The sequence below is a fragment of the Pelecanus crispus genome, chromosome 3 (genome assembly GCF_030463565.1).
Source record: "Pelecanus crispus isolate bPelCri1 chromosome 3, bPelCri1.pri, whole genome shotgun sequence".
In the NCBI taxonomy this organism is placed as follows: domain Eukaryota; kingdom Metazoa; phylum Chordata; class Aves; order Pelecaniformes; family Pelecanidae; genus Pelecanus; species Pelecanus crispus.
The window spans coordinates 75,625,453-75,640,120 of record NC_134645.1 but is presented as its reverse complement, the minus strand read 5'-3'; the positions used below and the strand labels follow the sequence as shown (position 1 = coordinate 75,640,120).

At 40.7% G+C, this 14,668-nt stretch overlaps 1 protein-coding gene across 1 annotated transcript in view; it reads right to left on the bottom strand.

Moving 5' to 3' along the window:
* The window catches only part of MCM9 (minichromosome maintenance 9 homologous recombination repair factor), a 49,938-nt gene that overhangs the window by 30,598 nt on the left and 4,672 nt on the right, over window positions 1–14,668 (bottom strand). The window contains exons 2-6 of the mRNA XM_075707888.1: window positions 14,206–14,519; window positions 12,247–12,328; window positions 11,116–11,316; window positions 8,507–8,632; window positions 7,106–7,225 (exon numbers count right to left, since the gene is read on the bottom strand). Of these exons, the coding sequence (XP_075564003.1) occupies window positions 7,106–7,225; window positions 8,507–8,632; window positions 11,116–11,316; window positions 12,247–12,328; window positions 14,206–14,519 (843 nt within the window). The remainder of the gene's footprint in view (window positions 1–7,105; window positions 7,226–8,506; window positions 8,633–11,115; window positions 11,317–12,246; window positions 12,329–14,205; window positions 14,520–14,668) is intronic.

Genomic DNA, 14,668 nt, shown 5'->3' with positions numbered 1-14,668 from the left:
TCACAGCTGGCTGAACATGAGCCAGCAGTGTGCCCAGGTGGCCAAAAGGCCAACAGTATCCTGGCTTGTATCAGGAATAGTGTGGCCAGCAGGAGCAGGGAGGTGATTGTTCCCCTGTACTCGGCACTGGTGAGGCTGCACCTGAAATACTGTGTCCAGTTTTGAGCCCCTCAATACAAGAAGGACATTGAGGTGCTGGAGCGTGTCCAGAGAAGGGCAATGAAGCTGGTGAAGGGTCTGGAGCACAGGCCTTATGAGGAGCGGCTGAGGGAACTGGGGTTGTTTAGTGTGGAGAAGAGGAGGCTGAGGGGAGACCTTATAGCTCTCTACAACTACCTGAAAGGAGGTTGTAGTGAGGTGGGTGTTGGTCTCTTCTCCCAAGTAGTTAGTGATAGGACGAGAGGAAATGGGCTCAAGCTGTGCCAGGGGCGGTTTAGATTGGATATTAGGAAACATTTCTTTACGGAAAGGGTAGTTAAGCATTGGAACAGGCTGCCCAGAGAGGTGGTGGAGTCACCATCCCTGGAAGCATTCAAAAAATGGGTAGACAAGGCACTTTGGGACATGGTTTCATAGAATCATAGAATCGTTTAGGTTGGAAAAGACCTTTAAGATCATCCAGTCCAACCATTAACCTAACATTACCAAGTCCACACTAAAACAATTAAGGGTAGACTAGACTAAACACCTCGGGACATGCTAGGTTAATGGTTGGACTAGATGATCTTAAAGGTCTTTTCCAACCTAAACGATTCTATGATTCTATGATCTCACTGTATTTTTACCTCCACTAGATAGACTCAATTCCATTAGAAGATTGTCATAATGCTCACCAGAGGTTATTCATGTACATAGAAGTAAACGAATCGGACAAGGTAACATTAGGGATGAAAAACATGGGTGGGGGGTTTCACGTCTAGCTTGAAAAAAAACTTGTCCCTTCATCTTACAGTCATTGTGATTTATTCATGCATCACCTTCAGCCTGAATTACTATGAGTTTGAAGCCGGCAAAAAGGCTCCAGCTCCATCATAATGGAGGCTGGTGAAATTTAACCTCTCCAGTGGCTCTAACAAAGCTCCACTGAAAAAGCCAACCCTTGCTACCAATCTTCAAGACTGCAGCAACTCAGTAGCTTAGTTTATAGCTCACCAGACAATCTGTATTCTTGAGATGTGAGTGACAAAGTCACAAAGACAAATCTGATGATCTGACAGTCCATTATTTTGCTTTGTAGGGCCTCAACTGCTGATTTTCTAGAAGCCAGCTCAGACTGGAAGCTAGCCACTTGCAGTTGTACAAAGATTGTCCACTGTCATCTGAAAATGGTGGTAGGGAAGAAAAAGGAAAAAAACCCAAAACACCTTATGTAAACCATGTACACTCCTGGCAAATCCTCATTTACCAGAGACAAAAAAAGAGCAAAGTTAACTAAATCTTGTGGCTTCTGTCTGGGCAGCTGCAGGAGATGCTTCACATACTTAACTACCCTACTCCTTATCCATAGCACAGTGGTCTGCAAGCTTGCAGATTCTCTCATTTTTTTGAGAGCCACAGAAGTTTGGTCCAGAGATGATGGGTTAATTGTTCCTGTTGTTGCTAGCTGGAGGGCTCTGCTCAGTGCCAGCTAGGAAGATGCAACAAAACTGACAACTACCTGTAAGGGCTGGCAGCGCGTGGGGGAACTACTCATGCTAGGTCTTCCCATTTGTATTACGTTTCCAGTTAAAGTTCTGCTTCTTAAGAGCTGGTCTTGTAGCATGTGGTAAGAGAGCTGTTCTGCAGAAGACAAGAGGGATTTTTGCTTGATTTTTGGTCTAGGCAAAGAAGAATGTCTAAGGAAGAAGCTGGAGTCACTAGGGAGGCTTTGTTAAAGGCAAAACCCAGGTTTGTGCCTGGAATCTAGAAAGCAAAGGCCCTTTCAGGAGGGGATCAGGGGAGGATACACTTCAACATTCCCAACTTTTGATAATGATGGCTTGGAGGCATGGCTGGATACTCATTGTCCATGGCACGAGGGATGTGACAGGCCTCCTTGCAGACAGAGAGCATCAGAGGAAGGAGGTGTGTGTGCCGTAAAAAGGTTATACCAAATGTAAGAGACAACAGTTACATGTTAACAGCAGTGTTAAGAAACAGCTGAAATGTCAGGAACTTTTAAAAGTTCTTGGAGTTCTTGGGTCTCCCTCCGAAACACCCCTGGACCAAGAGATAAGGAGGCCTACCTTTCAACATAAGGGGGTCCTCCGGTTTGTCCTATCTCACTAGAAAGGTGTGGCAGACCTACACCGATACAAACTAGGAAGAAGCAGGGGCTTTATGGTATGGTAAAAGGAATCCTGAAGACATAGGATATCCATCCAAAAATCAACTGTTATTTCAACAGCAGGGTGAAAAAGTCTGATGAAAGCCTGCCTGGGGTGTATTATGCCAGAAGTGCATAAGACCTGAAACCTCCAGCCAACATGACGAAGAGGTTGCTCCTGCAGTATTTCCTGTCCATCCTAACTACAGGTCTTCAGATATAGATGTATGAACAGGCCAAAATTTCTGCAGACAGACACCTACTTGGCTAAATAATCTTTTGCATGCAGGCAGTCAAGGTAAACTCTGTCTCGGGACAAAGCCATCTTAGAGCAACAGTATTGAGAAGAAATTAAGGGAATTTAAGGACCTGCAAGAGAAGAGACATTGTTACAGATGTGGCAGATCTCTGATGAGGTTTGATCACAACTTCAAAATTAATTCCTTCAAGAAGCCTAGCAGACTTCCTACAGAATTAAGGCCTCTTCAACTTGAGGCCAAACTGGTTTAAGGAACAGCCAATGAAATCATGCTCTCAGGAAAATATTTTCAAGGTACATGCTGATAGAAAATATTTCAAGTTCATGTACAATTATGAATATTCAGGAAAACAATGAAGAGTCCTCTGGTAGAAGTGAAGATCCAAAAAGAAGGGCCTAAAGGCTGCACCTCTATTAATACCCTGATCAGGCCCAGGGTACGGATCCACAGTAGTAAACTGTTAGCATGTTCCCTGGCACTGCCTTGGCCTGTATCAACTAGGGATAGTTGATACTGCCCAGGGACGGTTTGGGGATCTACAAACAGGGAAACGTGTCTCCATTTCAGTGTTGCATTCCTCAGGATACTGACACCACACACTCTATTCATAACCATAGCCAGATGGCTCATGCCAGCCACTTTGAATGGGCTTCTACTGGCTCAGAAGAGAGACAACTCAAGCCTGCCTAGAAGGGAGAGGCTTACTACAAAAAAGAAAAATGGTTGTTTCCCCTTGAGTTGGTTGCCTTCAAGGAAAAGAAAAAAAACACAGTAGCAAACAGCTGTTGGCACTATATAGACAACGTTAGATGTTGCAAAATTGCAAAAAAGTGTTGAAAAAAATGTTGAAAAAAAAAAAAGTACTGCAAAAAGGCAGTACTCAAGGCTCTGTAGAGGCTGTAAGAGGAGAGGCCAGAAGGCCGCATTTCATACAGCTCAGGAAGTCATATTGTACAGAACTGCAGAGTTGGAGAAACAGCTGATAGTCTCCCAGATTTTTAGACAAGCTGTTCTAAATACAATTCACCAAATTCTTTAAGCAGTCCATCTGTGGAGGGACACAACACCAAACAAAACTTTGCAGAAATCTGAACAGCCAAATATGCACCAAGAAGCAGCAGCATGACTCTGGCCCAGATGTCCACGAGCTCCAGACCCAGCAGCAGCAGCCATGTTGGTTCCTGTCCCTATGGAGTCAAACACACCACTCAATCGATCACTGCAGGTCTCAAGCTCCAGGGGAAAATGAAGTATTTTCTCACTAGTGATTATCTCATCCAATTATGCACAAGCAGCACTGTGGCTCTGGGGACTGCAAAACAGTTGGTTGAACTCAGCGGTAAGGTGGGAACCAACAGAGAGAATTTGTTAAACCTCACTAAGTCTCTTTTTTTCTGGAAAACTATGTATCAATTAATAAAAATTAAAGGTACCTGAATGACGCCCTGTCATCCTCAGATGAGAGACTGGGGAGGGGGGGCGGAGAATGAATCAGGCCTTTACAAAAACTACACACTGTGTAGACAGAACCAGACAGTGGGACAGATGGTTCCCCCATCTTTTATTTTCAAATCAGAAAGTCCTATAGGGGTCAAAGAAATTTTTGCCATTGAGCTGTTGAATGTGGGCTGGCCTTCTGGCTGCCAACTTTCATTAAAACGATGTGGGAGGAACGAGCCCCGGTTCCTCATAAAAGTCATAAACTTGCAGAGAACTCTCAACAGAAAATCTCTACTAAGTGTTTGCAAGAAAGGCAACCTAAGAAAACAAGTAAACTCAGAAACACTATCTAGAGAGTGGAGGCAAAGTTCTGTTTTTACCCACAACAGAGAATAAATTACTGGTCATTTTTAAAGGCTGTCTGCAGCAAGCGGTCGACTTGAGCCTGTTGGTGAGATAAGAAAGATGAAGATCTTCCATACCAATTCACTAGAACAAGAAAGCAGGGTGTTAGCCTGGGTCAAACCTTCCGAATCAGGCAAAGCCCATCTGATGAAGCACAGACTTGGTTTAAAAAGCACTGGGGGAGGCAGGAACCTGTTTGAAAGAGCAGAGGCCCAACAGCAAATTAAGTTGCGGAGTTAGATCGCCGTTTTCTGAAATTGGCCAGGCAATTCCACTTAGGTCCAGATGCAGTAACAGGCTGCAGCGGGCACACGGCACCGCAGAGCCCCAGAGGATCATAATGGATCTCAAAGCACACAATACCTAAGGTAGAGCAGGAAAGAAAGGGAATTTTGGCACAAGGAGAATGTTAATGATCGAATACACTGTTCTGGTACCAATAAATGCTTGTACAGAAACGCAGGGAAAACTGATAATGATGGACAGTTTTGGAAGCAGAATTCTAATTCTATGGTTGCTAAATAGCTCATGCCCTAAAACAGTAAGATGTGTTAATGCACAAAATCCTACCAAAGGTTGGTTAGATATCGGCAGTTTTCTCTAAAAGAGGAATCCAAATGTAAGACAGCTTTTAGCACTTCTCCAGGGTTTATCAAATCTCAGGTGTGTCTTTTGGCCTATGTGGGCTGTAATCCCAGAGCCAGCATTTAAACTGCAATCCAGACTGCTTTTTATATAAAGTAAGGAACTAGCTGAAAGCAGGACTTACGGATTTAGTCTTTGTACACTGCAGGGAAAAACGTGCATTAGGACTCGTCTCTCATAGACAGTAAAAACTGGTAATTTGAAGTGTGCAATTACAACAAGGAAAGTAAAACAATTTAATAGTTCTCTAAACTCATCATTTGGAGCTTCTGCACAAAGAGCAAGTCGACAAAATCAATGTTAGGTACAGTTATAAACATATTCATAAGAAAGACACTCCTTGCACAGGGAAGGCAAATAAAATAATCCAAACTACATCCAAACTCCTGGGCTAGAAATTAACACTTTAGTCCAGCAGTTCTAGCCGTGGAAAGGTTCCCTGAAATTAAACTAGAGTTAATAAGATTTCTTGCTAGGGACTCAAGTTGGACTTGTGATGAGGGTCCTAAAGAATTTTAAGGTGGAAATTTGATGAACCTGCTGTCAGATTTCAGGAAGGGAGGGGAGGGTCAGGGAGAGGGAGAAGCTTTTAAAATACAAGGAATATTTAAGTGAAATGTAGATGATCTGAAGACTCAAGACAATCCTTTCACAAGATGAAACTCCCATCTCCACACATCATTAGCTGATTCTATGGCACACATACCACAGTAAGCTTGTAAACTGCAATACTGTTTTTCAGGGAAGTGTCTCTGAACCTAGCTGTCATGGCTGAGCTGGAAACCAGATCATACGGAAAATGAAGCACAGGAGGGAGATGTGGTGAAGAAGGCAACAGCAACATCAGAGGCCAAGAGCAGCTGACACAGGGAGATTACTACTGACAAAAGTGGGCAAGGTCACATTGAAATGCATGGCAAAATTTTACTCCAGGTCACTGTCAGTCCCCCAGCAAAATTTAAATTATCCAGCCTGTTCTCAGTTCTTAACACAGAACAAAAGGTGGAGAAAAGGTTATGCTGAGCCAAAATGTTCTCTCTGGCTTCTCTCCAGACCTATTTGTCAACAGTTTGAATGGAAAACCAGAGGCATATGTGTTTCATAACAAGTTCCCTGCACACAAGAGTGTGTACGTTCAACATCATGTTCCACTTCCACAGCTACGGAAGACCAGTATACACATGTACGTATAGCTATAGAACTGGGAAAGATTTTTTTCTCTGGTTTTCCCACTGGGAAAGATTTTTTTCTCTGGTTTTCCCATGTATAAATAATGCTGTTCCCAGACATAAAATGAAAAGCAGCACTATCTGAGAAAATTTAAGTTACACATGCCAGCTGAGACACTGGGGTTCATCCCTAATTATTTTGCCATTTTGCATGTACTAGTAATATAGTCATTTGCTCAAATAAAGTCATTTGCAGAGGTAGTCTGACCCTGTACCTTGTCCTCAGAAGAGTTTGTAAAGATACCTGGTATTCAGAGCCAGTTGGGACACACATAATTTAACAAAAAAAAAAAAAAGAAGCTTGCTCTCTGAAACCATCTTGAAACCATTTTTATGAGTCAGAAATAATTCCTCAGCACAGAGGTGAATTTCCAGAAAGTAAGCAGAAATTAAACTGGCATCCAGCCAGAACATATAAAAGAACAGAAGAGAGGAGGAGTATCTGTTTCAGGAGAAACCAAATGATGCTAGCGCATCACACAGTGTGAGCTCTGGAAAGATGTCAGATTTGTCATAGCTAGGAAAAACACTAAAAATACAGGTTCAAATCATCTTCTGCTAGCAAAGCAGTGAGAAGTGCCTCCTCATGAGGCTTGTAAGGTTCCCTGTTAGAAACTCATCACGCTGCTCCACTGATACAGAAGAAGGGGCAGGACTGCCCTTCTGCAGAGAGTCACATCAAGCCTCATATGCCTCCACAGCACTTTTTGCTTCAGCTGTGCTCATACAACCTGAGCACCTATGTTCATGTATGTAGAAGGCCTCTATATAAACATATTCCAGCAAAAAAAGTAAAGCGTTCCAGCTGAAGAAGCACATACCTGCACTTGTAGATCCAATTCCCGCAGTAAGCACAGACCGTGGCATAATCTTTACTGCATACTTGAGAAACTGAGATTTCCCCGTACCCGGGTCTCCAACCAACAAAAGATGCGATTCACCTTGGGGGGAAAATGTTGATGTAGGAGTAGACGGTTCATATACAGAGAAAGATATACACAAAATGCTCTGAATCAAATAATACTTCTCATTATTCACCTAATGTTTAGTACTACATATACATTACAATATGTAATTCTGTTTAAGATGGCACCATTTATTGGGTGTGATAAATATATTGTTTAGTAAAAGCATCCAGTCATATCGCTGCACCCAAACAAAATATTTATGATGAAATATTTTAAAAGTATTAGCAGGTATTTGACATACTTCCCATAATGCAAGTTCTTACATTTTAGAATACTCATTTCTCACACTCAACTCGCTCTTGAACATGAACAGAAGGATACCAGGGTTTAGTTATCACTCCACTATTCAGTGACTTAAATTATTGTGAAAAGTACTGATAAAATCAGCAAGTTGTTTTTCTTAACTAATTCTGTTACATTGCCAACAGTTACACAATTTAGCAATATCAAAACAATGCAGTTAGTGAGGTAAATAATTTGGGTACTACAAGCTCACTGGAGTGCTCTAAAATTATTTCATTGTCTTCTACAAAACATTAATACAACTTCAGTTCAAACACAAAAGTCTATAACCTTATTTAGCTGCTGGAGCATTAAGAAAACCCTGTATTTGTATATACACACATATTATTTTAGGATTATTATGACCTACATAGATTATGACCTGTGTACCACCTGGCACATGGCATATTTGCCATCTAATAACAACAGAAGGAGAATCAGCAGGCAGATAACTTACAGTAACAGAACTAAGTGAGATGTGCTGACAATCACAGATGGAAAAGTCTGGCATTAGGAAGTAAAATGAATCCTTTAATTTTTCCTTTCAATGTACTATAGTGATCCACATTAAGGAAACATTAATATTCCATCCTTTGATGCCAAATACTGCTGGGAATATTTTACTAGAAATCATTTCAAAACGTCACTTATACAATGAAAAGTGAGTTTATGTTTTGTCTAAAACAACTGCCTTTAATATTCTACCTAATGGAATCCTGAATGCCTGCTTTTACTGGGTTTTATTTGGGAAAAAATAAAATAAAAAGAGGAAGTCTAGACACCCACTTTATTTGTCTGAGATTTTGGAAGAATACTCAGCATTAATGAAAAGTTGCTCTCACTCAAGAAAAAGGGATCATTATGCTTCTGAAACCTTACTGGTTTGATTTTGGAGGGGGGAATGATGTAGGTGAAGACAGGGATAGGAACAACTGTTAGAAAGGATGTGATACTGTTAGAAACAATACCAACCTCTGATTCGAGTTCCAGTAGCATCGGTCCTCTGTACACCACCGGCAAGCACCATGGCTACAGCCAACTTCACCAGGTACAATCCAAAAACTTGAGGACATAAGCTAGCCAAAATTTCATTCCTCCCTAGAACAGGAGCAAAAAATGGCACTCAGCCCTAAGAGTAATGTACACTTAAAGTCCTGTGTACACTGACAAATAATTGTCCTATGTCCACAGTCCTATGTACACTCACAAATAATTTGGGTCTGCTTCCTGAACAAGAGGAACAGGGCAGGAAGGAGATTTTTTTTATTATTATTTTTTAAATGGGACCCAAAGCAATTGTAACTTCCTTCTTTATAAAGAAGTTAAGTCTTCCACTGGCAGCAATGCCAATCCTACCGCAATTTAAGGAAGGTATGGTCTGGATGTCATGACAAAAGGCACTAATGAAATGCCATCATGAAAATTCTTTTGTTTCACAAATTAAAGAGTAGGGGCTATGAAGAATAGAACTTAGAAGTTTCCAGACTTCAAAATATCCCCTTGAAAACGGTCGTGTTGTACATTTAAGAAAACTAAGAAAAACATCTAACACTTGGAAGTATTTTGCCCTAAACCTGTGCACCCATAGCATGGCTCATTTTCTCATCGTTGTCTTTAATCTCCTTATCCTTTGACCCTTCTCTGTCAAAGGTCTCCTTTGACCCGCTCCTCCTCCCTACCATAGTCCCTTTCCCGCAACAGAATATTTCAATCTGCTGTGATAATGTTGTTGGCTTGGAAGGTGTGTAACAGGATTAATTCTGTCCTCTGAGATTCTGATACTAACAGCACATAAGGGACAGCAGGTTTAACGCCATACATTACTCCCATTGCTAGGGAATAAAACAGAGTGACCAATTTTGAGTCCTTACCTTACGTTTTAAGTTTAGATGCAAGTACATGGTACTGGCAAAATATGTAGGCAACTAATAGATGACTTGAGGCATATGTGTTTCTTGTGGAGGTCTTCTGAGGGAATTAACACCTTTGTCCAAAAATGAAATTTTAAAAACTTTGGTCAGCCATAACATAACTTAAGATTTAACTCCATAGTTGCCTCTATTTGACTTCAGATTCATTTGCCTTGTCAGTGCTGAGCAGCTCAGCAGTTCTGCCTAGAGAGTATCCAGAAAAAATAAAATCACCTGCATAAGTTCTCTCAGAGGCCTGCCATGGTAGACTTTCTCAGGACACCTCATACACAGCATCAGGAATTGACTGACATAAAATGCAGTAGGAACTACTATTATCTCTTGAAAAACAGTAAATTTACATACATCCGGTTGTGAAATGGCCTATACCTTAGACTCCTTAGTCAAATTTGATCTCTGCCCTCATGTGAAGGGACTCAAATTCAGACAAACGGCCTAAACCAGACATCTTGGGCAGTCAGGGTCCTTCTAATTTCCACCTCAATTTTCTTGTAGCCACTTCATATTAATTCATTTATTCTGAATGGGTAATAGTGCATAAAACCACACTGCTCCCTGCAGGCTTCCAAAAATTGTCCTGAGAATGAAAGATTAAATGGGACCTTCAAAGAGGATCCTGAATTACTTTCTGAACCGTTCTAAACAGGGTGATAAGAAATGTTCTCGTTCCAAACAGCAGGAAGAAGAATGTTCTCATTCCAAACAGCAGGAGGCTAGCAATTAAATTGCTTTCCAGGAAATGCAGTTCTGAAGAATCTTTGCCATTGACAAGATCTCCAATTTCTTATGCGAGTGCTCTAATTTTTAAGCTGACAGGGGCAACATTCCCACCTGCTTTTCCTCCTGTTTGTCTTTTAAGAAGACAGACTAAGCCCTTTTCAGGATGTTAAAAGACAGAGTGTTAGCCTGAGACAGTTCAGTGAGAGATCCTAAAGAGCCCACTGAGCTCCCCAGGGCTCAGGAGGATGCGCTCAGATTATGGAGGGGGACAGAGTTCCAGACACAACTCCTGCTGATTCCTAGGTGTTTGACTGCAGACCATGGTAAGTTTAGGAGCCAGCATACTAAACACTCTGGCTGTTCTGAAAGCCACTGTGAATTGGGAGACTCTCTCCACATTTGATAGGAGACTCCACAGCACCTAAATCAAGGCCCTAGGCATCCAAGAGTTAGGTTAAAGATGAGATGTGCTAAACTCTGTGGTAGAGATTCACAGCTTAATTCGGGATGCAGAGACAGTGAGTCAGATCTCTTGCCCCAGAGTCAACAGCTATGAGCTATGCTGGCTAAAAGCAGATCTGGTCCGCACTATTTCTTCTAAGAGATGCTTCTTCTTTCTTGATTATAAAACACTTTTCTTTTGTCCCTGATACTTATATTATTTCTCATTCCTTTTTAATAAATGTTCCACAAAACACTTGACTGGAAAGCTCAAAAGAAGGAACATCAATGCAGTCATGTTTGGTACCTTTTTCCCCAGTAATATTGAAGTAAGAATTTCACATTCCTGTACTGGCAAAAATATATTTTTGGAGGAATGGGCAGTGGGATAGGATAATGGGGGAAAAATGTGTTCAGTCACTGTACTTTCACTCCTGATTTCACCTATATCCGAACATGTGTCCTACTTAAAAGCTTTCAGGTACTAACCTGCTAAGGGATCATTCCTATGCTTTTCCCAGAAGTCTTTGAATTCCTTGCGGACTTCTTCATCAATTACAACCCCTGCTAGCTGCTCATTGTTTACTTTAACGTAGTTGGCTTTCAAAACAAGCTGCAAGTCACAGCGTGCATCCTCGTGGAAAGGTTTCCACCTCTGCATTACCACTCCATACACTGTGATGTCATCTCCTGGTGGTAACAAAAATTAGTAAAATAACTTGAGATAAGCAGATGTGTCAGTTAGCTGTAATGCATAATAATGCAATTGAGATGCTGTGTTACAGTTAGTAAGGTTAAAAAAACCCAACCATAAAAAGCAAACCTCCTGCAGTTACTGGAAGTCTAAAAGAAACATTAGGTAGATTGCTTATGTCTGTGGTAGGAAGCTGCTATGTCTTTCTACTTCTGTTTAACGTAGGTGAATTCTTGAAGGTATACCTCTGCTTGTTTCCTCTTCTAGAAAAGAGGAATTCAAGATAAACTGTAGAAGCTCTTCTTTCAATTAGATTTAGTATACAAAAACTTTAGGCAAAACTTATTTGACTTCTGGTAACTTTTGTGATGAATTCCAGAATCACTCGTTAACATTCTGGCCACAGTGTTCTTCTGAGAAAGTACAAGAAGAAATTAATTTCTTGTGGGGATGTGCCTATCTGAGAATTTTTAGTCCATTCTTCATACATCCTCCTGCCAATTAGCTTCCTTTCTGAATGCCATGTAGCTTTTCCACCTGCAGCATTCCTTAGATAGGAGGTGAGGTTGCCTCACTCTCCAAACCTACAGAGGGGCACCACACGCTATGTGAAGGTGTGGACCAATTTCCTCAAGAGGTTTGGCATTCCCACACTAACAAGATGCAATATACTTTCTGAAGGTCGCAACACATTACTTATTGAAACTGATCTGTCAAACAGTCAAGATGTAACATGGGGGTAACATTTTCTAGAATAGTCTTCAATGGCTATGCTAACATCCAAGCTGAAACAGCAACGTGACAGACTAACATATCTCATTCAACAAGCCCTCAGCACCGATAGCCTACTTGGCAAAGATTCATCTCAAATGGAAAAATAAAAATACTTGTGGTACAAACATATGCGATATATGCTGTATCCTCACCAGACTTGCAACTGTCCACTAAGTCATCTTCCAGAACAACCACCATGCAACGAGGGATGCTTCCAACAGACAGTCTTTGAATCTAGGAGACAGGAAGGAAAAGCACTTCTTAAGAACAGCACCTTTCAAAAGCCATTTATAGCAGCTCTGGCTTAAGGACTGGCATTCCTTCCCTGGAACTGAGGTCAGACCTTGCTTTTTCTCACAAAACTTACACAGTAAACATGCCACTGCTGCCATGAGCTTAACAATGGAACTTTAATGCTTATATTAATGGAAACTGGATTGGGTATTAAATTAGCTGAAGGTGCTCAGTCCTGGGAGGTGCTGTGTGATTTCAATATCTTGCTGAAGAAAGCTCACTAAAAGAGGTCATTTGAAAGATCTGATTTTTTCTTTTTTTTTTTTTTTTTTTAATAATTTGAGGTATTTTTAGATACTTCTTCAATCTGCAGAGTTTACTTTGAGTACTGAAGCGTGTCCATGGGCTAGATAACCCTTCACTGAAGTATATACTGAAAGATTATTCTTTATATTTTTCTGGTATTTAACCACAATTTGACAGGTTGAGATACAAATTTACACCTAGTTGTCAAGGATTAAATCAACAACAGGAAAAAACAAATCATACACAACCAGACAAATGTATATAGACAAATGTGCCAGTAACTCCTGTAATTCTTCTTCTTTTCTCCAGGGCAAAGTCTATGCAGTCTTGTCACAGTCCATCTCCAACCAGCAACCTTTCCATTTACACCTAAAAGCTTGTAATAGTTTTTAGAATATCCACTGCACAAGAACAACAATCAGAAGGACCTTTTCATTCTGCAGCACAGGTCATACATGCTAGAATTCTAGATTTATTCACTCTAGTGCCTAGGAAGGTTAACTCATCCTTGTGTATTATCTAAATGCCCACAGGCAGTTCACATCACTGTCAGTACTGGTGGCACTTACACAGTCACTCACAGAGCTCAGTAGGAAACACGAGTGAAATTCATTCCCAGTTTAACTTTACTGCGTTTAATAAGCCCATGCTGCTGAAAATCCTTCCCACCACAAAGATCTCTGTCTCACACAGTAAAACAAAAAAACATTACAGAAACCATATGGCAGAAACAATCATAATATAAACATGCAGCATAGGGCTTATTTCCTAGAACCAGTTTTATTCCCTTACTTTTTGCTATTCTGAACTTTAAAGAGCTTCATTTCTAATTTCATACATTTGTTTTCATACATTTTGCATGTAGATTGGCACTACTATACTCTTAATTTATAAAATCAAAACCCTGAAACAACTGAAGAGATCTTAGAAAAGATTTATGAAAGACACTGAACATATAAATAAACACAGAAACATTGCCTGCAATATACCCTACTTATTCTCAATTTTCATACAGTATAGATTTTCTTGTGCCAGTTTTGTCTTAGTTATGCGCTACCATAAAAAGAGGCACGATAGTTTCTTACTCCTCCAGCTTAGCTGTACTTCCACCCAGGACTACCTTCAGAAAAACAAACGCAAATTCTGTAAGGAGGACATATTCAATTATTACTGAATTCAATATTGGTTGAAGGGAACAGACATTTGCAGACACCGTGTATCGACCACACTGCACTGCTACAGCTGGCCTTGGCCACCGCTGGGCTAGCTTTAGTCCTTGGAGAAACAACGCAAACTTGGTGTTACATGGATTCATTATGGAGATTTAACCTATGTACTAATCCCGGGTGTTTTGTACTGTCTGGAATGGAGTTACCTAATAACGGAAGCCTAATCAACAACCTAATTCTGATGTAAGCATGAACAGTTTCACTAAAATTAGCGAAGTTACCTTATTCCAGCAGGAAATTAAGCCCTCAAATGCCTTCTTCAGTAAGTTGATTCTTTTTGTACTTGAGACATCTATACCTTAATACCCTCCCCTTTTTCTCCATCTTATTTTTTTTTTTTACCTGTTCCTGAATTTTGATTTCTTGATAGTCTCTGCAGCAGGTAGAAGAGGTTGTTCCAGAGAGACACGTGAACTTGGTTGACTTGCAGCCTTCTTCATTAAGACAGGCTGATGGACGACAGAACGCGTAGTACTGTTCAAAGTCAGCCTTGACGACAAACACGTGCTTGCACTTATCGCAGATATAACTCCGTTCAAACTCCAAAACTTTCACCAAACTGGTACGTATGACAGTCCCAGTAACAGACAAAAAGTGACCCACATCCCTGGTTTTAGGAATGTGCTCTCGAGTCAGCTCTGGGCAAACAGGCAAACCTGTTAAACAAAAATATGTGTAGGATAAGGCTATGCATATAAAACATGGACTTACAATGCAGTTAAACAGAAAGACTAGAAAAAATGCCAGACATATTAACAGTAGCCATTGTTATTACTGGTTCATAAATGTGATTCAACAATTCATC